The sequence below is a fragment of the Taurulus bubalis genome (assembly GCF_910589615.1).
Source record: "Taurulus bubalis genome assembly, chromosome: 7".
In the NCBI taxonomy this organism is placed as follows: domain Eukaryota; kingdom Metazoa; phylum Chordata; class Actinopteri; order Perciformes; family Cottidae; genus Taurulus; species Taurulus bubalis.
This window is the reverse complement of record NC_136595.1, coordinates 28215530-28239674: the sequence shown is the minus strand read 5'-3', so window position 1 is coordinate 28239674 and position 24145 is coordinate 28215530. Positions and strand designations below refer to the sequence as shown.

The window sequence follows — 24145 nt, the reverse complement described above, 5'->3', positions numbered from 1 at the left end:
AAGATTTAATATTTTAAAATAAATACATTAATTAATAAAGATCATAACTGAAGGATGTTCCCATTAAAATTGAGAAGTTTAAAGTTTATATTTACTTTAATTACTCAACCGGAAAGGGCGAGGCTTTCGCTTCTCCAACTTCCGTTTTCACTGGGCGTTTAAACTGGCGCGCGCGCGCCCGTTTCCCTACAGCCCCACGTGACCCAACCAGGAAGTGTAGCTGGACGTCCCAACGACGACAACCGAACCGCGGCGGACTAACGTCCGTTCACAAGCGGCTGGAACATGGCGGACTTTCTGTCTAAAATCAAAAGCAGCGTCGCAGAGACGCAGAAGACGTCCGTGACGCAGAGCGACCTGATCACGTGTGGATTAACAGGTGCTTCAGGAAGCTTTAGTTCTGTGTTTAACTTAAGTTAAGATAAGTTAAGACCGTTTAACTGTCAAACTCACCATGGAAATCGTCTCCTTGACGTTCCGGTGTGTCTCCTTGTCTCCTTGTGTCCTTCCCTCAGGGGTCCAGCTGAGGCCGTACCAGCTGGACGGGGTCCAGTGGCTGATCCAGTGTCTGCAGAACCAGCAGGGGTGCATTCTGGGAGATGAGATGGGTTTGGGGAAGACCTGTCAGGTATGAGCTGCACGCGCCTCACTGTGTTACTGTACCTTTAAGTGCAGGTACTAATACACCTACTGTGTTTTTATATCACAGCTTAGTGTAACTTCACAGAGGCTTCTGGGTAGATTCACACTGAAACAGGAAGTTTCTTATTGAAATAAAAAGAATGAAAGGAAATTATTTGAATCATTCTTTTATTGAACAAAATATACATTTAACTGTTGTGTTATTGTGATATAACTAATTATGATATAGTAATATAACTGTCATGATGTTATAGTAATATAACTGATGTTATGGTAATATCAATGTTGTGTTATAACATCATAACGCTGTGTTATGGTAATATCATAACGTTGTGTTATAATAATATCATAATGCTGTGTTATGGTAATATCATAATGTTGTGTTATAATAACATCATAATGCTGTGTTATGGTAATATCATAACGTTGTGTTATAATAATATCATAATGCTGTGTTATGGTAATATCATAATGCTGTGTTATAATAACATCATAATGCTGTGTTATAATAATATCATAATGCTGTGTTATAATAATATCATAACGCTGTGTTATAATAATATCATAACGCTGTGTTATAATAATATCATAATGCTGTGTTATGGTAATATCATAATGCTGTGTTATAATAACATCATAATGCTGTGTTATGGTAATATCATAATGCTGTGTTATAATAATATCATAACGCTGTGTTATAATTTCATAACGTTGTTATAATAACATAACGTTGTGTTATAATTTCATAACGTTGTTATAGTAATATCATAACGTTGTTATAATAATATCATAACGTTGTTGTAATAATTTCATAACGTTGTTATAATAATATCATAACGTTGTTATAATAATATCATAACGTTGTCATAATAATATCATAACGTTGTTATAATACCATCATCATAACGTTGTTATAGTACCATCATCATAACGTTGTTATAGTAATATCATAACGTTGTTATAGTAATATCATAACGTTGTTATAGTACCATCATCATAACGTTGTTATAGTAATATCATAACGTTGTTATAATAATATCATAACGTTGTTATAATAATATCATAACGTTGTTGTAATAATATCATAACGTTGTTGTAATAATATCATAACGTTGTTATAGTACCATCATCATAACGTTGTTATAGTAATATCATAACGTTGTTATAGTAATATCATAACGTTGTTATAATAATATCATAACGTTGTTAATAACCGTGTCTCTCAGACGATCTCTCTGCTGGTCTTCATGTCGGGGTCTCTGGGCATCAGAGGTCCGTTCCTGGTTCTGAGCCCGCTGTCCGTCATGGAGAACTGGAGGCGGGAGCTGCAGAGGTTCCCGCTCACTTCCTGTGTGATGTTGAAGCTTTGATCTTCTAGCAGGCGAGAGGACAGGCGTCTCAGGCTCTGCTTCTCGTTGCAGCTTCTCTCCGGCTCTGACCGTGTTGAGCTACAACGGAGACAAAGGGAGACGAGCCGAGCTGCAGACGCAGGACTTTGATGTTCTGCTCACGACGTACGAGGTCTGTGGTCCACCTCACGGGTTCATCTGTGTGGAGGCAGACGTCTTAAAAGCTTCTAAACTAATCTCTCCTTTCAGCTGTGTCTCAAAGACGCTTCATTCTTGAGACGGTGAGTCCTGAACTACACATCGGAAACTTTGATTGGATCTTTTGACACTTTCAGCAGAAATCAGAGGAGGAAGACTTTGATCTTTTTAGTGTGCAGCATTTAGGAGTTTATTAGCAGGAATTTAAGATAAGATAATACACTAGTGTGATCACCTTAAACTGAGAATCGTTGTTTTCCCTTCATAGACAGATATGAAGTTGGAGGCGGAGTCCGCCGTGTTCCTACAGGAGCCCAGAGCGGACAAACCTGACTCTAGAGACTAGTAGTTCTCTACACGTTGAGATATTTAGTTGGTTGTCGTCTGCAACTTCACCACTAGATGTCACTATTCTACACACTGGCCCTTTAAGAAAGAAACCAGCAGTTTGGCTTTTAAAAACCAGCTACCGTGTAGATTAAAGTTTTTACAGGACGGTATAATTATGCAAAAGAGACTTAAAGTTGAAATGGAAAATACAAAGATCCTTGAAAAAATAAAACCCCAAAAGTTTAGTAAGTCATGTAAATGTGTTATATTCATGTGTTCATGTAAATGTGTTATATTCATGTGTTCACGACGTTCATTTACGCTGAGTTTGAAATAATGAATATGCTTTAAAAGAAAGACTCAAAATATAAGCAGGCATACATACAGGCATCTATATAAATGTTTATTCTTTTAATCAAACTATTGTCTCATTCATTTGAGTCATTTAAGGTTTACTGTATGCTTTGTGTTCTCATTGTTAGTTTAAATACTACATTTACTCACTTTTTACCGTTTACACCCAGACTTCACTAAATGTTTGTCATGGACATTTGGTTTAAAGTCATGGACCCACTGGTCAGAGTGTGTGTGAGCCCTGTGTGTAGCAGGATGTGTGTATTAAACATTGGGGGCGTGTCCTCAGGAGGACGTGGCAGGTGCTCGTCGTAGACGAAGCTCACAGGCTGAAGAATCAGAACTCAGTGTTGCACAAGACCCTGACTCAGGTAGGAGCCTCACCTGGAGCTGACGGGTTTCTGTTCCTTCATGTTTGTTTCATCGGCTCTAACCCCCCGTTCTGCTCTGCTGTAGTTCTCGGTGGGCTTCAGGGTCCTGCTGACCGGGACCCCCATCCAGAACAACCTGCAGGAGCTCTACTCCCTGCTGAGCTTCATCCAGCCCGACGTCTTCACGGCCGAGGAGGCCGACGACTTCACCAGCTTGTACGGAAAAGTTCAGAGTCGACGCGCTCTCGGTACGAAGCACAGAGGAACCAGACGAGGCCTCTTAAAGGGACAGTACGATGTTCAGAGCTTCTTCTGCAGCAGAATGAGCAAGTGATGTTCTGTGGGACGTATTTTAGAGTTTGAGTTGCTGAGAGACTTTAAAGTTTTAAAGAGTTAGTTCAGGTTCTCTAAAGTCTCAACAAGTCAAACTCCCTCCAGGTGATGCAGCAGCAGCTCCTGAGCTCTGGGTTACATCAGTGTTTCGAAAAATCCAAACTCTGGCTTTTAGGGGCATGTTTAGAAAGATGAAGCGTTGTAAGATATTAGAGTTTGACGTTCTGCAAGAACACGACCCCCGCTGCTGCTCGTTCTCTCTGTCATCCTCACTCTGTCATCCTCTTGGTCCTCACTCTGTCATCCTCACTCTGTCCTTGGTCCTCTAGCGGCGGAGCTGCAGCGCGTGCTGGAGCCCTTCCTGCTGCGCCGGGTGAAGTCTGAAGTGGCCATGGATCTGCCGAAGAAGACGGAGCTGCTGCTGTACCACGGCATGTCGGCCCTGCAGAAGAAGTTCTACAAAGCGCTTCTGATGAAGGACCCGGGTGAGACCAGAGGCCGGATCCACATCTGGAATCCATGCGAGAGCTTAAAAAACCTGATATACTCTAATAACAATGTATCGGCTAATGTTAAAAGTTTTTTAGCGCCAAAAAAACCCAGATTTTTAGCACCAGAAGTCTAATTTACACACATGCATTGATCTCTTTATTGATCTCCTGGAGGAAAGACGGGTTTGGGTTTGCAGTTTTGTTGCATAAATAGATGCGTTGTGTGTGTATAATATATATACACACACACACACACATAATAGAACTACATTCACAGTATAGAATCATATTTTCTCAGATTCTTATATTTATTCATTATTTTGTATTAACATACAATTGAATCTTCCGTGAAAGAAACTGTCAGTTTTAGTTCTTAGAAAGAAAAACACGACCCCCGCTGCTTATTATTGCAATAAAAACACACGGATGCATTTAAAATCCTCATCGATCTGTTTCCAGAGGCTTTTGGGAGTAACCGTGGCAACAAGAACAAGCTGCTGAACATCCTGATGAACCTGCGGAAGTGTGTCGACCACCCGTACCTGTTTGACGGTGAGGCCGGATCAACCGGGGATCAACCGGTGATCAACTGGTGGTCAGTCGTTTCCCATCATGCACTGGGCCACGCAGTCGATGGAGCTACTGCGGCGCCTGGCTCTAAAATAGGCAGCCGCCTTGCTCTCGTGAGATTATCGTTGACCACGTGTGCATAACGTCAGACCAAGTCGGATACAAATCTACCCAGCATGCATTGCGCGCCGATCGCCGGTGATCAGATCTGACTCCTCTCCAACGAGCCTGTCGTCTTCTCCCTGTAGGGGTGGAGCCGGAGCCCTTTGAGATGGGGGAGCATCTGGTGCAAGCCAGCGGGAAACTCTGCCTCCTGGACAGCGTGCTGGCTTACCTCCACAAAGGGTGAGTCCTGTCTCCACGTCTGTCTCTCTCTAGACAATCACCGAGATCATTGATGAGCTCAAGAAATGTGGATTCTTTTCTTCATTAATTGTCTTTTTTTTCACAATATAATGAAAAAGAACCGGTAAGAGTATTGGTACCCCGCAGACGGGTGTGTAGGTACCCCGCAGACGGGTGTGTAGGTGCCCCGCAGACGGGTGTGTAGGTACCCTGTCCCTAGTTATGTCTCAATTCACCACATAACCCGCCACCTGATCCATGAACTCGTCCTCACTGCTCTGGTCTCTGGTCCCGTGTGGATGAAGAGGCCATCGGATCCTGCTGTTCTCTCAGATGACGAGGATGCTGGACATTCTCCAGGATTACATGGAGTTCAGAGGTAAATTGTTTGATAATCATATGTTTTATGGCCAGTTCGGATCAGCACAAAAACAAAACTGATGATCCATATTAACAGATACAGATCCCTTTGTTGTTTGATTATAGCAGGATCCAGAATATGTATTTGTCGTCGTCTTCGTCCCAAAAATCATTTCAACGCTCTGAAATCTTTTTACTTTAATGATGTACGTTATAATTTACCTTCAGCCTGTACTCATTTTCACTGACCAGAGCCTGAGCGCATCATAGTGTAACTGAAGTGAACCTCTGCTGGTTCTGTTAGCGGTGCTGCTAACGTTACTAGCTCTCCTCCTGTTGGTTCTGTTAGCAGTGCTGCTAACGTTACTAGCTCTCCTCCTGTTGGTTCTGTTAGCAGTACTGCTAACGTTACTAGCTCTCCTGTTGGTTCTCAGTTAGCGGTGCTGTAATTCAATTCAGTGTATTTTGTATAGCCCAACATCACAAATACAAGTTTGCCTCGGAGGGCTTTACAATCTGTAACATAACATCCTGTCCTGGGACCTCACATCAGATCAGGAAATAGTCCCAATAAAGATAGTAAAAACCCTTTCACAGGGAAAAAGGGGAAGAAACCTGAGGGAGAGCAACAGAGGAGGATGTTAGCAGTGCTGCTAACGTTACTAGCTCTCCTCCTGTTGGTCTAAACACTGATTGATCATGTGACTTTGTAAACAACCAGAGATCAGAAACCTCCATGATTTCCTGATCACATGCTCTACTGGATGTTTCCAAAAATGTAACTAAATAAATACATTTTGAAATGCCTCTCCATAAAAAAAGCTCTGAACTGAATCTTCTCTCTTCAGGTTATAGCTATGAGCGTCTGGACGGGTCCGTTCGAGGGGAAGAAAGAAATCTAGCAGTGAAGAACTTCAGCAGCAAAGATATCTTCGTTTTTCTTCTGAGCACTAAAGCAGGTGACAGAAACCTATTAAGGACTAGGAACAGGAAACCGTGTTCTAGTGATGTGTAGGAGATAACTGAACATTATCAGGGATCAATAAGGTTCATATTGGGCTTTTTAATGCATCAGGGATGCAGAATATTACAACCAGTGTTGGCTTTTTTGAATTATTTGCGCTATTATTTAATCCCGGTGCCTCACTTATAGAAAAAGTTGATCCACAACCTGCAATGAAATACTAAATATTTTATTTAAAATCTTTTAACCAACATCATTTTCTGATCATAACCAAATATTCATTCAGTAATATGATAATGCATGTTATTCTCCTGGTGTCCACTGGGGGCATCACTGCTGTATTATAGAGATAATACATGTTATTCTCCTGGTGTCCACTAGGGGCATCACTGCTGTATTATAGAGATAATACATGTTATTCTCCTGGTGTCCACTAGAGGCATCACTGCTGTATTATAGAGATAATACATGTTATTCTCCTGGTGTCCACTAGAGGCATCACTGCTGTATTATAGAGATAATACATGTTATTCTCCTGGTGTCCACTAGGGGCATCACTGCTGTATTATAGAGATAATACATGTTATTCTCCTGGTGTCCACTGGGGGCATCACAGCTGTATTATAGAGATAATACATGTTATTCTCCTGGTGTCCACTAGGGGCATCACTGCTGTATTATAGAGATAATACATGTTATTCTCCTGCTGTCCACTAGGGGCATCACAGCTGTATTATAGAGATAATACATGTTATTCTCCTGGTGTCCACTAGAGGCATCACTGCTGTATTATAGAGATAATGTTATTCTCCTGCTGCTTTCTTCGATGTAACGCATCAGAATTAATGTTTGTTTTCTATATAAAGTGTCATTATGTAAAACATAATTCAAAGGGTTAAAGTTCTGAACATGAATGATCAGGACTTGTAACTTCTTTAAAGTGATAAAGGGTTGAATGCTTGCCATGTGTGAATAAGTAGTTTTCAGACCCCGTGTTGTCTTTGCAGGCGGCGTCGGCCTGAACCTCACAGCTGCTGACACCGTGATCTTCATGGACAGCGACTTCAACCCTCAAAATGACCTGCAGGCGGCTGCCCGCTGCCACCGGATTGGTCAGAACAGGTGAGCGTGACGTCCCATCAGCTGTAACGGGTTCTGTTGGTTAAAAGGACGCGACGCCATGTTTCCTGAGATTGTTGCATCATGTCCTCTTTACCGCGGGAGCAGCTTCCTGAAGTCTGATGAAAAAACCTGATGATGTCATCAGGTTAATCCGTAAGTCGACTTTAAATGTCCTCCGCTGATGGACAGGTTAAAAGAAAACAGCACCATAAATACCTGAGGTTTTTTTAGTCAACGAATTCTTCCACCTTGTGCCTACATTACCCACAATGCCACTTTACCAATGACAGTTTCAGGTATTTTTAGTTTTGAGCCCTTTATGAACACTTTCCATCAGTCCACATTTCTGCAGACTGGCTGAAGGAATTCCCCACAATTCATAGCGTTTGGACGTTAAACACGGTTCCTAGTGGAAGCAGAGGACACGTTCAGCCTGGTATATTACATTTATTTTGAATAGCCTAAACATATCACTACAGGGAAGAGGAAACTAAGAAGTCATAGTATAGTATGTTGAACAAAAACTTAATTAAAAAGTAATGGTATAGAATGTAAAAAAAAAAAAAAAAAAAAAAAAAAATTTAAAAGTATAGTAGGATACAAAAACTTCTGGAAAAAAATATATAAAAGTTAATAAAGAAACTTAAGTAATACTATGTAAAAAATATAACATCAGGATAGTTTAGTTTTTTATTTGGAGGTGAACGGTCTCTTTAGTCATATTGGAAAAAAAAAATCCCCCCAAAAAAAGTAGAAAAGTTAAATAATAAACTTAATGTATTGGTATGTAAAAAAATAATTAAAATCCTACGTTTCAAAAAACCAAAACATTAAAAAGTCGTATATATTGTCACGTCTGGGTGTGAACAGCAAACACTCGAGTGCAGGCGGAGACTGGAGTCCAGATAAAACAAACATCCAAAACGTTCTTCACTTAGCAAAGAACACAACAAAGAACACCAGAAACACTTACAGGTGATGGTGGTGACGCAGCATGCAGGTGAGACACGGACCAGAGAAAGACAAGCCTGCACAGGGACGACTGAAGACACACACGGAAGACACACACGGAAGACACACACGGAAGACACACACTAAAGACACACACGGAAGACACACACGGAAGACAGGCAACGAGGCACAGGTGGAAACAATGAGGGCGGGGCTTCACAATCACACAGGTGAAAGGCACATGAGGAGGAGGAGTCTGGAACAAGGACAGGTGAAGGGAATAAACAATCAGGGACAAGGCAGACGGGGCAGGAAGTGCGGGGCCACAGGACACGGACTACAAAATAAAACAGGAAGCCACCCGACACCGTGACGCATATAGTTAGTGTAAAAAACAAATAAGCATACTAATCAATATCAGGATAGTTTTATTATTTTGAACTTTTGTGAACCGTATACTATAGTCGTAGTATATTATATTGAGAAAAAATCATAAAAAATGTATAGTATAGAATGTAATAAATATATCACAATCTAAAGTATAAGTATGTCGGAAAAAAACAACATTAAAAAGCCTGAAGTTATATGTTATCATTTTGAGGTGTACTGTCTCTTTAAGGATGCTGCGTGACCTTCTCACCTGGACTTCATGCATCCTGACCTTCTGGAGCCTTTCTGATCCTCTCTCCTCTCTCTCCCCCCCCCCACCCCCCCCCCCCTCTCTCTCTCCTCCTCCCCTCTCCCCCCTCCTCCTCCTCTCTCCTCCTCCTCTCTCCTCCTCTCTCCTCTCCTCTCATCTCATCTCTCCTCTCTCCTCTCATCTCATCTCTCCTCTCTCCTCCTCTCTCCTCTCATCTCATCTCCTCTCTCCTCCTCCTCTCTCCTCCTCTCTCCTCTCATCTCATCTCTCCTCTCTCCTCTCATCTCATCTCATCTCTCCTCTCTCCTCCTCTCTCCTCTCATCTCATCTCTCCTCTCTCCTCTCTCCTCTCTCCTCTCATCTCATCTCCTCTCTCCTCCTCCTCTCTCCTCCTCTCCTCCCTTCCCCTCCCCCCTCTCCTCCACTCCACTCCTCCCTTACCCCCGCCCCCCTCTCCTCCACTCCACTCCTCCCCTCCCCCCGCCCCCCTCTCCTCCACTCCACTCCTCCCCTCCCCTCTCTCCTCCTCTCCTATCCTCCCCTCTCCTCTCTCCTCCTCTCCTCTCCTATCTTCCCCTCCCCTCTCCTCCTCTCCTCCTATCCTCCCCTCCCCTCTCTCCTCCTCTCCTCTCCTATCTTCCCCTCCCCTCTCCTCCCCTCTCTCCTCCCCTCCCCTCCCCTCTCCTCTCCCCTCTCTCCTCCTCTCCTCCCCTCTCTCCTCTCCTCCTATCCTCCCCTCCCCTCTCCTCCTCCTCTCCTCCCCTCTCCTCTCCCCTCTCTCCTCCTCTCCTCCCCTCTCTCCTCCTCCCCTCTCCTCTCCTCTCCTCTCAGGCCGGTGAAGGTGATGCGTCTGCTGGCCAGAGACACCGTGGAGGAGATCATGTATTCCAGAGCCGCCTCCAAGCTGCAGCTCACCAACACGGTGATCGAAGAGGGACGCTTCTCCCTGCTGGACCGAGCGCAGACCGCCGCTGCAGGACTGCAGGTGCCTCAGCAACTCTCACGCGACGACAACAACAACAACAACAACAACAACAACAACACAGGGTTCTTACGCTCATGGAAAACCTGGAACAGTCATGGAATTTGAAATGGTTATTTTCAGTCCTGGAAAAGTCACACACAAAAAAGATCCAAAAGTTTAGTAACAGTCATGTAAATGCGTTATATTCATGTGTTCATGTAAATGTGTTATATTCATGTGTTCATGACGTTCATTTACACTGAGTTTGAAATAGTGAATATGCTTTTAAAAGAGACTCAGAATATCAGCAGGCATACATACAGGCATCTATATAAATGTTTATTCTTTTAATCAAACTATTGTCTCATTCATTTGAGTCATTTAAGGTTTACTGTATGCTTTGTATTCTCATTGTTAGTTTAAATACTACATTTACTCACTTTTTACTGTTTACACCCAGACTTCACTAAATGTTTGTAATGACATTTGGTTAAAAGTCATGGAAAAGTCATGGTAATTTGGTTAAAAAGTCATGGGAATTTGGGAATTTGATGAAAAGTCATGGAAAAGTCGTGCAACCCGTTGGTCAGAATGTGTCTGAATCCTGACAATAACAATAACACAAATAACGTCATTTCTCCTTCCTCTGATTTCCGCTTCCCGGCTGCAGCTCAGCGAGATCCTGAAGTTCGGGGTCGATAAGCTTCTGTCGTCGTCGGAGAGCTCGGTGACGGACGTGAAACTGGAGAAGATCCTCGGTTCATCGGAGGGCAGCTGCTGGGTGGAGGAGGAGGAGGAGGAGGAGGAGGAAGAAGAGGAGGAGGAGGAGGGCGTCTCTGAATCTGACAGGCAGAGTACGCGTTATCTTTTAAATCCGGCGCTCGTGTGCAGAACGCTCAGCTGATCTTAACCCTTTGATGTTCTTCTGGCACGTGACGCACCTCACTCGTACTTTCGCTTCTCGATCTTGCGAAGGTGAAAATGCACCACAGGTTTCCTCTGTTGGGTTCAGGTTTCCTTTTCCAAGAATGAGTAGAAGTTACTGAGGCAACGGATCATAGAACTCACAGTTTAGATCGGGTCACGCATCTCTGGCCACATCCCTTTGTTACGGTCATTTATAGTGTTTTATTTCTCCATAATACACACTATTCAAATGATAAGGACATAAAAGACTATTTATATTGATTAAAACACATCTCGTCATTAATAGTGTTAATGAAGTCTAATAATGAGCTTAGAGCGCGTTAGGAAGTTAAACGGCTCATAATTCACCTCTAATATATATTAGGTGTGTCAGCCCTGCTATAGTTAGCTCATTAGCTGGAGGTTAGATAGGTAGGTGGCTAACTGTCTACATGTGTCAGCCCTGTTATAGTTAGCTTGGCTTAGCTTATTAGCTGGAGGTTAGATGGGTAGGTGGCTACCTGTCTACATGTGTCAGCCCTGTTATAGTTAGCTTAGCTTAGCTTATTAGCTGGAGGTTAGATGGGTAGGTGGCTACCTGTCTACATGTGTCAGCCCTGTTATAGTTAGCTTGGCTTAGCTTATTAGCTGGAGGTTAGATAGGTAGGTGGCTACCTGTCCTAAACTTCCTAACATGCTCTCAGCTCATTATTAGAATTCATTAACGCTAAGAATATATTCTTATCTGGGACCAGATGCTATAATCCAACAACAAAGTGATCTGTATCTGTTAATATGGATAATCAATAATGAGTATCGGCGTTTCCTGCAGACCACATGTACTACTTTGAGGGGAGAGACTACAGCCGGGACCCGAGCGCTGAAGACCAGAAGAGCTTCGACCGCCTGCTGGAGACTCCTCTGGTTGTATAGAAGTCTATATAAATGACTCTACTTCTCTTGATGTATTCCCTCAGTAAACATTGTAAACATGAGTTTATGTCTCAATCTCTAATTTTGAGTCTTCTTTTATACAGCATGATGTTCATTTAGTAATTTATGGTCCTTTAGACACCAACGAAGAAGAGGAAGCCCATGGCGGAGGCTGAGCTGGAGCTCAGACGCCAGAGACGGGAGGAGGCTGCAGCCAAGAGAGCCAAACTCCAGGAGGACGCGAAGAAGAAGCAGCAAGAGCAGAAACACAAGAAAAAGTAAAGAATTCTCAAATCGCTTCGTGTGTTTTTGTTTCACACACTTCTGACACGCGCCGTCTTCTCCTCGAGCAGAATGACGTGGTGGGAGTCGTGCGGCTACAGGTCACGCTGCCTGCCGCCGGCGGACAGTGAAGAAGACGAGGAGGAGGAGGACGACGACGGCAGCGTGTGCTCCACAGACTCTGACGGCACGGCCATCCGCTACGTCCTGGGGGATGTGACCCATCCTCACGCCGCTCAGGGAGACGCCATCATCGTCCACTGTGTCGGTAGGAACCCCGCCGCGCTGCGAGCGGCCGAGAGGACGCTGGCAGCAGCACTCATAGTTTTTAGTGTTTATTTTTACTTTTCCTTTTACATGCAAAAAATATAATAAATACATCAAAATATCTGACGGAGTTCAAAGTTGCTGTGAGGAACCTTAGTTTAGTGTGGATTCTGGCGCCCCCTGTGGAGGAAAGTGGTAACGTCTCTGAGCGCAGAAAGGATAAAAAATAAAAAGTAGTTTATGTTTACAAGTTGCTTTACAATTAAATCCATGAAGAGTTTTAAATCTTTGCTAATTTGAGTCAGATGGTTCGGTGTACATATTAATACATTCATACACGAGTCTGCTACATGTTTATAGATTAAAAACTGACAGAAGTTTGTGTTTTCTGAAGAGAGGAGCAGATGAGCTTTATTTTAGATTTAATAAAATCTTGTTGTGATAATTTGGACAACAAATAAAATGAGGATTAATTGAGATGTGCTACGTACATCAAGCATACAGGAATAATTATTCAGGAACAAACTTCATAGTATTTTTCATTACAGTCAGAGTTACTTCAATGTTGTCTATGAATATTTGTGCTTTGTGTCCCTCAATATCATTATTTTACTTTGAAAGAGTTTGTTCATTGAATCCGATCATGAATAGATGAGTTCTCAGTATGAACTCCTCCTCTCAGGCCATGTCAGAGACCTCAGGTTGAAGTGATGCTGCTTCAGGTGATCAGAAGAAAGGTTAATGTTGTACACTTTTTTTAAATGCACTTTTTGTTTAATTTATTTAGAGTTAGTGGTAAAAGCCCCTTTAAGACACTGAATGTTGTCAGTTAATGAAGGCTGAAGTTACTGACTTGTTATGCGTGTTGTATTATTATATTTATTATATATTACCTTGTGTCCTGAAGATGCAGTTTTTGGTTTCTAATCGACTATAAAAGGGAATATTTCTAACTATTTTTTTTCGTGCATACTGTGATATCCTGTAATATCTCAGGTTCAGACTGCACCATCTTTTCATTGTGTGTGTGCATTAAAAGATGTTTAGTCTGGATGTGTGTGCATTAGAAGATGTTTAGTCTGGATGTGTGTGTGCATTAGAAAATGTTTAGTCTGGATGTGTGTGTGCATTAGAATATGTTTAGTCTGGATGTGTGTGTCCTGATGTTAATCCTGATCTTTAGTCCTGATGTTAGTCCTGATCTTTAGTCCTGATCTTTAGTCCTGATGTTTAGTCTTGGTGTTTAGTCCTGATGTTAGTCCTGGTGTTAGTCCTGGTGTTTAGTCCTAATCTTTAGTCCTGATCTTTAGTCCTGGTGTTAGTCCTGATCTTTAGTCCTGATCTTTAGTCCTGGTGTTAGTCCTGGTGTTTAGTCCTGATCTTTAGTCCTGATCTTTAGTCCTGGTGTTTAGTCCTGATCTTTAGTCCTGGTGTTTAGTCTTGGTGTTTAGTCCTGATGTTAGCCCTGATCTTTAGTCCTGATCTTTAGTCCTGGTGTTAGCCCTGATCTTTAGTCCTGATCTTTAGTCCTAGTGTTAGCCCTGGTGTTTAGTCCTGATCTTTAGTCCTGGTGTTTAGTCCTGATCTTTAGTCCTGGTGTTTAGTCCTGATCTTTAGTCCTGGTGTTAGTTCTGATCTTTAGTCCTAGTGTTAGCCCTGGTGTTTAGTCCTGATCTTTAGTCCTGGTGTTTAGTCCTGATCTTTAGTCCTGGTGTTTAGTCCTGATCTTTAGTCCTGGTGTTAGTCCTGATCTTTAGTCCTAGTGTTAGCCCTGGTGTTTAGTCCTGATCTTTAGTCCTGGTGTTTAGTCCTGATCTTTAGTCCTGGTGTTTAGTCCTGATCTTTAGTCCTGGTGTTTAGTCCTGATCTTTAGTCCTGGTGTTTAGTCCTGATCTTTAGTCCTGGTGTTAGTTCTGATCTTTAGTCCTGATCTTTAGTCCTGATGTTTAGTCTTGGTGTTTAGTCCTGATGTTAGTCCTGATCTTTAGTCCTGATCTTTAGTCCTGGTGTTAGTCCTGGTGTTTAGTCCTGATCTTTAGTCCTGATCTTTAGTCCTGGTGTTAGTCCTGGTGTTTAGTCCTGATCTTTAGTCCTGGTGTTTAGTCCTGATCTTTAGTCCTGGTGTTAGTCCTGGTGTTTAGTCCTGATCTTTAGTCCTGGTGTTAGTCCTGGTGTTTAGTCCTGATCTTTAGTCCTGGTGTTTAGTCTTGGTGTTTAGTCCTGATGTTAGCCCTGATCTTTAGTCCTGATCTTTAGTCCTGGTGTTAGCCCTGATCTTTTGTCCTGATCTTTAGTCCTGGTGTTTAGTCCTGATCTTTAGTCCTGATCTTTAGTCCTGGTGTTTAGTCCTGATCTTTAGTCCTGATCTTTAGTCCTGATCTTTAGTCCTGGTGTTAGTCCTGATCTTTAGTCCTGATCTTTAGTCCTGATCTTTAGTCCTGGTGTTTAGTCCTGGTGTTTAGTCCTGATCTTTAGTCCTGGTGTTAGTTCTGATCTTTAGTCCTGATCTTTAGTCCTGATGTTTAGTCTTGGTGTTTAGTCCTGATGTTAGTCCTGATCTTTAGTCCTGATCTTTAGTCCTGGTGTTAGTCCTGGTGTTTAGTCCTGATCTTTAGTCCTGATCTTTAGTCCTGGTGTTAGTCCTGGTGTTTAGTCCTGATCTTTAGTCCTGGTGTTTAGTCCTGATCTTTAGTCCTGGTGTTAGTCCTGGTGTTTAGTCCTGATCTTTAGTCCTGGTGTTAGTCCTGGTGTTTAGTCCTGATCTTTAGTCCTGGTGTTTAGTCTTGGTGTTTAGTCCTGATGTTAGCCCTGATCTTTAGTCCTGATCTTTAGTCCTGGTGTTAGCCCTGATCTTTTGTCCTGATCTTTAGTCCTGGTGTTTAGTCCTGATCTTTAGTCCTGATCTTTAGTCCTGGTGTTTAGTCCTGATCTTTAGTCCTGATCTTTAGTCCTGATCTTTAGTCCTGGTGTTAGTCCTGATCTTTAGTCCTGATCTTTAGTCCTGATGTTTAGTCCTGGTGTTAGTCCTGGTGTTTAGTCCTGGTGTTTAGTCCTGATCTTTAGTCCTGATCTTTAGTCCTGATCTTTAGTCCTGGTGTTTAGTCCTGATCTTTAGTCCTGGTGTTTAGTCCTGATCTTTAGTCCTGGTGTTTTGTCCTGATCTTTAGTCCTGGTGTTTAGTCCTGATCTTTAGTCCTGGTGTTTAGTCCTGATCTTTAGTCCTGGTGTTTAGTCCTGATCTTTAGTCCTGGTGTTTAGTCCTGATCTTTAGTCCTGGTGTTAGCCCTGATCTTTAGTCCTGGTGTTTAGTCCTGGTGTTTAGTCCTGATCTTTAGTCCTGATCTTTAGTCCTGGTGTTAGTCCTGATCTTTAGTCCTGATCTTTAGTCCTGGTGTTTAGTCCTGATCTTTAGTCCTGATCTTTAGTCCTGGTGTTAGTCCTGATCTTTAGTCCTGATCTTTAGTCCTGGTGTTAGTCCTGATCTTTAGTCCTGATCTTTAGTCCTGGTGTTAGTCCTGGTGTTTAGTCCTGGTGTTAGTCCTGATCTTTAGTCCTGATCTTTAGTCCTGATGTTTAGTCCTGATCTTTAGTCCTGATCTTTAGTCCTGGTGTTAGTCCTGGTGTTTGTGCTCAGACGACTCTGGCCGCTGGGGCCGAGGAGGCCTGTTCACGGCTCTGGAGCTGAGATCAGATGAACCGCGACAGAAGTACGAGCTGGCCGGCAAGATGAAAGGTACTTTACTGCGATTACGCAACGTCTTCTGCTCTCAGGACGAACAACAAATGTAAAGCTGGAACTTTTGATCTGTTTCAGATCTGGACGTTGGAAATGTGCTGCTCCTCCCCATCGATGACAAACAGTCCAGAATAAACGGATGTGATCAAGTAGGTTATGTTCAACTGGAAACAATAAAATCTGTGTCAAAAAACTGCCTTCAGATTACATATGTTTAATTATTTACACTTTTACATTCATTTCTAAATATTCTATCAACACAAACATTTACGGTAATTATTGTTATGATACTTAATGCTACATTACATGTCAAAATGTATAACATTTATTTTTATTTTTATTTTTTGTGCAGTGTCAGATATACATAAAAAGTAAAATTTTTAAACTGATACAACAAAACTAACTAAAAAACTTTAAATGTAATTATTGTTAGAGTTTGTTCACATAATGCCACTGTTGTGTTTTTATGAAAATAAAAAAAACACACAGACACAACAATTTAAGTATTCTTTGTATACTAAATATTTGGGTAATTTTATAAAAAAAATGTCAGTCTCAGATATTTCAATTTTTAGCAACGACATTCATTTTTCAGGTGCAGTTGTCTTTCGTTACTGTAGAGAATAAAAATGTCCCCTTTCATAAAGTTGACATGTTTGTGATGTATGTCGACCTTAAATTGAGATAAAATCAAAATAAATCGATAATATTTAATGAAAAATAAGTTTTGGAGAAGTAACGTAACCCTTTTTAGAAATAAGTTTTGCCCTTTAATATTATTTTCAACCTTATATAATAAACATTGTAGTCCTTAGGTGTCTGTGTTTTGGCTCCACGGTTTATTATAGACGTATTACTTAAATACTAAATAATCTCTGTTTGGTTTTCCCGCTCTCAGCTGGCCTTGATCGTCGCGCAGCAGAGAGACGGAGCCAACAAGCTGTCCGGGATCCTTCTGACCGCTCTGGACGACGGCCTGAAGAAGATCCACGCCGCGGCCAAAAGAAACAAAGGTGAGGATGCTCTATCAGGATGGACAGAAGAACTAGAGATGTCACGTGACCAGAAGGACAATAGATGTCACGTGACCAGAAGGACAATAGATGTCACGTGACTAGAAGAACAATAGACGTCATGTGACCAGAAGTGCAAATTACGACTAAGTATGAATAAATATGATAATAGAAGCAGGAATAGTTTTATAATACTAATTGCAATGCAAGTAGTAATAATATTGATGTATGCGGATAATAGGTAATAGGTGTCGGGCAGTACCAGGGTCCAGATAGAACCAGATCCATATACAGACATGAAAATCCCTCACCTTTCGGCGAAATTCGCCGTTTTGAAACCAAAATAGGTAGCCTACGTGAATGGTGTAGATCCGAAGAGTTTTTGTTTTTGGGAGAGAGGGGGGGGCGTCAACTGTCCGCTGTTTCTGAGAATGGAGTGGGACACAGAACAAAACTGAGGTGGTGATCATCTTAGCAATAGAAGATCTTTGACGTGTCAAATCTTGGCCAATCAGCGTTAAGATGTCTACAGCGGCTTCATTTCCCTCCCACCAGTTTTTTAATGGCAAACTAGTCAGCTAGCTAACACGTTAGCTAACGTTGTTGGAGAGACAGCGAGTGAGATTACTGGCAGCGGAGAGTCCGTGGCAGCGTGTGACGTCAGACAGGAGAGCGGCGAGTCAGCGGTACTGCAGTTCTACCTACTGACACCTGACTACATATAAGTTCTACCTACTGACACCTGACTACATATAAGTTCTACCTACTGACACCTCACTACATATAAGTTCTACCTACTGACACCTCACTACATATAAGTTCTACTACTGACACCTCACTACATATAAGTTCTACCTACTGACACCTGACTACATATAAGTTCTACCTACTGACACCTCACTACATATAAGTTCTACCTACTGACACCTCACTACATATAAGTTCTACCTACGACACCTCACTACATATAAGTTCTACTACTGACACCTCACTACATATAAGTTCTACCTACTGACACCTGACTACATATAAGTTCTACCTACTGACACCTGACTACATATAAGTTCTACCTACTGACACCTCACTACATATAAGTTCTACCTACTGACACCTCACTACATATAAGTTCTACTACTGACACCTCACTACATATAAGTTCTACCTACTGACACCTGACTACATATAAGTTCTACCTACTGACACCTGACTACATATAAGTTCTACCTACTGACACCTCACTACATATAAGTTCTACCTACTGACACCTCACTACATATAAGTTCTACTACCGACACCTCACTACATATAAGTTCTACCTACCGACACCTGACTACATATAAGTTCTACCTACCGACACCTCACTACATATAAGTTCTACCTACTGACACCTCACTACATATAAGTTCTACCTACCGACACCTGACTACATATAAGTTCTACCTACGACACCTCACTACATATAAGTTCTACTACCGACACCTCACTACATATAAGTTCTACCTACCGACACCTGACTACATATAAGTTCTACCTACCGACACCTCACTACATATAAGTTCTACCTACGACACCTCACTACATATAAGTTCTACCTACTGACACCTCACTACATATAAGTTCTACCTACCGACACCTCACTACATATAAGTTCTACCTACCGACACCTCACTACATATAAGTTCTACCTACCGACACCTCACTACATATAAGTTCTACTACCGACACCTGACTACATATAAGTTCTACCTACCGACACCTGACTACATATAAGTTCTACCTACCGACACCTCACTACATATAAGTTCTACTACCGACACCTGACTACATATAAGTTCTACTACCGACACCTGACTACATATAAGTTCTACCTACGACACCTCACTACATATAAGTTCTACCTACTGACACCTCACTACATATAAGTTCTACCTACTGACACCTCACTACATATAAGTTCTACTACCGACACCTCACTACATATAAGTTCTACCTACCGACACCTGACTACATATAAGTTCTACCTACCGACACCTCACTACATATAAGTTCTACCTACTGACACCTCACTACATATAAGTTCTACCTACCGACACCTCACTACATATAAGTTCTACCTACGACACCTCACTACATATAAGTTCTACTACCGACACCTGACTACATATAAGTTCTACCTACCGACACCTGACTACATATAAGTTCTACCTACCGACACCTCACTACATATAAGTTCTACTACCGACACCTCACTACATATAAGTTCTACTACCGACACCTCACTACATATAAGTTCTACCTACTGACACCTCACTACATATAAGTTCTACCTACAGACACCTCACTACATATAAGTTCTACCTACTGACACCTCACTACATATAAGTTCTACCTACAGACACCTCACTACATATAAGTTCTACCTACCGACACCTCACTACATATAAGTTCTACTACCGACACCTCACTACATATAAGTTCTACCTACCGACACCTCACTACATATAAGGAGAGGACAATGGAGATTTTATCCAACTTTTATTTTAATAAAAAAAACGAAATGAGTTTCCTCTGTAGGGTGGCCGGGCTCCTGTTTATATTTAAGGGTTTAAGATCTACGTGTAGGAAAAGGTGTATCCTCTAGTTAATTATAATATATATAATTATGCGGTTATAATCACTGTCACACAGAGAGAGGTGTGCATGTTCAGGTTTACTGGTGGAAACATTATTCAGTGTTCTAGACTAACAGTGACGTCTCCTCAAAGTAAAGTGGTATAACAGTATGACATAATATGGTCAAATAAAAAGGCTGGTACATTATACATATTATGGCATATAAGTGTAATATTATGAAGTGAAATGTAGTAGTAGCAAAACAAGATTCAGTATAGTATAGCAGTATTGCATATTGTAAGTATTAAGTCTACAAAATATATATACACATACACACTACCGTTCACAAGTTTGGGGTCACTTAGAAATGTCCTTATTTTTCAAAGAAAAGCACTGTTTTTTTTAGATAACATTAAATTAATCAGAAATACACTATACATTGTTAATGTGGTAAATTACTATTCTAGGTGGAAACGTCTGGTTGTTAATGAAATATCTACATAGGTGTATAGAGGCCTATTTCCAGCAACTATCACTCAGTGTTCTAATGGTACGTTGTGTTTGCTCATTGCATAGAAGACTAATGGATGATTAGAAAACCCTTGTGCAATTATGTTAGCACAACTTAAAACAGTTATGCTGGTGAGAGAAGCTTTACAACTGGCCTTCCTTTGCATAGCATCACATGTGTGGGTTCCATTATATTCTCAAAATGGCCAGAAAAAGAGAACTTTCATGTGAAACTCGCCAGTCTGTTCTTGTTCTTAGAAATGAAGACTATTCCATGAGAGAAATTGCGAAGAAACTGAACATTTGTCTGGGCGACCCCAAACTTTTGAACGGTAGTGTGTGTGTGTATATACAGTATATGTACACTTGGGTATTGACAAAAGAAGAATTAAAACCCATAATGATCGTTTGTCAGCTTCTCGACGAGTGACGCTGTTCGGCACTGACTCGCCCGTCACTGCCCCCCCCCTCCTTCCCCCCCCCCGCCCCGCTGGTGTCACCTTCTTCACCCCTCATGAGTTTGCAGGTCTGACTGTAAATGTTAGACCCAGTGACAGGCTGGCATGAAATGGCTTGCATAATACTTAGTAAGGAGGCCATAATAATTTTTGACTTATGGCTGAAGTTAAGTTTCTCCAGCTCTCCCCAGGTTGGCAAAAAAGCATCTCAAAATGCATCAGATTGATGCTTTAAAATATGGAATATTTACATTTTTCTTACGGGGAGCATGCCCCCGGACCCCACTAGAGGGGTAATATCCTTCTCACCTTTTTCACCCCTGACCCGTTTTCATGCCTGCATATAGAATCAGGACCAGGGTCCAGATAGAACCAGATCCATATAGAACCAGGACCAGGGTCCATGTAAACCAGGAGGAGAGAAAGCACAGAGACTCAGAACAGCAACAGCCGTCAGGTGATGTTAGACTCACCTGACGAGATCTGCAGGACGGTGTGTCTATGTCTGTGTGTGTGTCTGTGTCTGTGTCTGTGTGTGTTTGTGTGTCTGTGTGTGTGTCTGTGTGCGTGTGTTATATTGGTGACGCACAAGCCAATAATTATATTTCCCTTCAGGGTTTTTTCCGCTCAACCCCTGTAGCTGAAATGTGCAACTTTGTTCTCTTCTTATTGTTGCGTAACCTTTTGTGACTCCTCTGCGTTGTTGTTGATGTTGATGTTGATGTTGTTGATGTTGTTGTTGTCGTCGTCCCCTCAAAGCGAGCGTCCATCTTCCTCGCATCGGCCACGCCACCCGAGGGTTCAACTGGTACGGCACAGAGCGGCTCATCAGGAAGCACCTGGCGTCCAGAGGCGTCCCCACATACATGTATCCTTAAACAGAGGGTCCCCACATACATGTATCCTTAAACAGAGGGTCCCCACATACATGTATCCTTAAACAGAGGGTCCCCACATACATGTATCCTTAAACAGAGGGTCCCCACATACATGTATCCTTAAACAGAGGGTCCCCACATTCATGTTCAACAAATGAAAACGGCCTCATTCAAAAACACAATTCATGAACTGATTCTTTAATAGACAACAATATTTAAACCCTTTACAAATATATTGGAAATTAGACATTTAGACACAATTAGAGTGTTTGCGCGTCTGTGTGCGTAACACATATCGTATTTGTGCGTGTCTGTCTGTCTGTGTGTGTGTGTGTGTGTGTGTGTGTGTGTGTGTGTGTGTGTGTGTGTGTGTGTGTGTGTGTATATGAACCCTGTCATTTCCTGAACTTTGATGGACAGTTATTACCACAACAGAGCGGCGAAGAACCCGCCTCCTCCTCCGGCGCCAACGACGTCCACCTCGGGGCCGACTGATGACGAGGCTCCTCCCCCTGGGCCCTCAGCTCTTCCCCCTGGGCCCTCATCCCCTCCCCCTGGGCCCTCAACTCCTCCCCCTGGGCCCTCAACTCCTCCCCCTGGGCCCTCAACTCCTCCCCCTGGGCCCTCAGCTCCTCCCCCTGGGCCCTCAACTCCTCCCCCTGGGCCCTCGGCTCCCCGGAGCCCCGGCGGCCCCGCGGCGCTCCCGGACTTCATGAGCGGCGTCCGCGTGTTTTTCTTCAACCTGCCGGCGTCGGACAGGAAGCGGCTCGGCCGCTACCTCGTCACATATCCTTTCAGTTCCACCACGAAGCGCTTTCATTTAAACCGTCGGCCCAAACTACACGTTCATCACAACCGGCCGATGTGAATACCGACGTTATTGTCGGACTTTCATCTTTACGACGGTCCTTGAACACATCGTGTCCGACAAACGCTTCCGTCAGAATAAGAAGATTAAAATTGTGACATTTTATTCTGCGTGCCTCATTTAAAATACTTTACTTGAATCAGATTGTGAAAAAAAACATAAAACTATGACGTCATGATTGAGTCATCTGAGACCAACAGTCATGTGACCACAAAGCTGACGACAGAACAACGTCCTGAAGGTTTTTACACACGTCTTTTTACTGCGTTATTTTTATTATTGTTCCTTTTTTTTTAATATTTTATATTATTTGTTCTTATCATATAAATTAGTTTTCATTGTTACATCTATTTTACTCTTTTCAGTGTTTACATTCAACCTTAGTTGATCTTTGATCTCTTTGATCTCTTATTGATAATAATGTGCCGTTGTATCACGGGTCCTGTGAAGTCTCCATGGAGACGTGTTCACGCCATAATGTCCTTAGCGCGCTGCACGTATGACGGAGACGAGGACGACGTCATGAATCCAGAGGTCACGCACATCGTAGCGGAGGTGGAGAGCAGCGTCCAATCACAGGTCAGCGTCACGATCGCATCATCACCTCTGGCTGAACGCCGGTTTTAATTTACAGAAGGAGGTTAACGTGACGGCGGTGACGTTTAGCCGTGTGATGACCGGTTCTGACATTTAAAATAAGGGATGAAGCTCCTCAGCAGAAACCTGTGTGTGTGTGTGTGTGTGTGTGTGTGTGTGTGTGTGTGTGTGTGTGTGTGTGTGTGTGTGTGTGTGGACCAGGAGCTGCGGGGTCTGGTGGGTCGGTTCTGCCGGGCCGTCCCGGTGCAGGCGGGCTGGCTGGAGTCCTGCTTCTCCAGACAGAGGCGAGTCGGCGTGGAGCCGTTCCTGCTGCCATGACGACGTGTTTCATCTCTTGACTCAACTCTGTGTCTTCAGTTTAACGTCTTGACTTGATGTTGAACCTGTTGGTTTGTCTCACAGGAGGTTTTTGTTTTTAAAGTTTATTACAGTCTGGTTTCAGCAGTTTGAGCAGATTGTAATGAGTTGGAGTGGTTTTGACCAACGGGACGACTCGTAATGATGATTTAATAACTATAATCAGCCTGGAATGCATATAATTACATTATAGCTGCATTGTCCAGGATTACAATTATTATTACGTGTTTTAAAATATGTCAGTTTTAAAACTATTAAAAGAATCATGAGAACCAATCAACTTGTGAAGCTGAATTTGCAACAAGAAAGTTATTTGCATTCAAAAATAAATAAATAAAAAATATTTGTTGATCTCCATTTTTTTCAATTAAATGTTTGATTTGACGTAATCCAAAAGTATTTTATTTTTTTACACACTTTTTCCTTAATTAAAGAAATAAAACAGACGACGACAAAAAGTGGAAAAAGATTAAATATTATTTAGAAAAATACAACAAAAAAATAAATAAGAACAAGAAGCAGAAAAAAACGTAATAACATAAGTAAATGAAACACAAGGATCATAATACTCTGCATATTTAATATCGTAACCAACAGGTTGAGTTACGAGAATCGGAAGCTGCAATTAATTAAAATTCAGTCATTAAAAGAATACGAGCGACACGGTTATTGCTGTTGACTCTGATTTATGACTGCAGAGATTATTGTGTGTGTGTGTGTGTGTGTGTGTGTGCGAGAGTGTG

General features: G+C 42.2%; 1 protein-coding gene across 1 annotated transcript; it reads left to right on the top strand.

Moving 5' to 3' along the window:
* Positions 1 to 285: 285 nt before the first annotated feature.
* chd1l (chromodomain helicase DNA binding protein 1-like) lies at positions 286 to 23723 on the top strand (the record flags this gene model as incomplete). Its single annotated transcript, XM_079220877.1, has 25 exons — positions 286 to 379; positions 516 to 628; positions 1869 to 1975; positions 2064 to 2163; positions 2241 to 2272; positions 3163 to 3244; positions 3330 to 3492; positions 3907 to 4062; positions 4528 to 4620; positions 4887 to 4983; positions 5289 to 5362; positions 6192 to 6302; positions 7315 to 7429; positions 9852 to 10005; positions 10655 to 10838; positions 11723 to 11817; positions 11962 to 12101; positions 12177 to 12373; positions 16007 to 16105; positions 16187 to 16257; positions 17007 to 17121; positions 21462 to 21570; positions 22001 to 22366; positions 22946 to 23027; positions 23247 to 23723. The coding sequence occupies 25 exons, from the start codon at positions 286 to 288 to the stop codon at positions 23361 to 23363; spliced, it is 3066 nt and encodes a 1021-aa protein (XP_079077003.1). The 3' UTR covers positions 23364 to 23723.
* Positions 23724 to 24145: the final 422 nt, after the last annotated feature.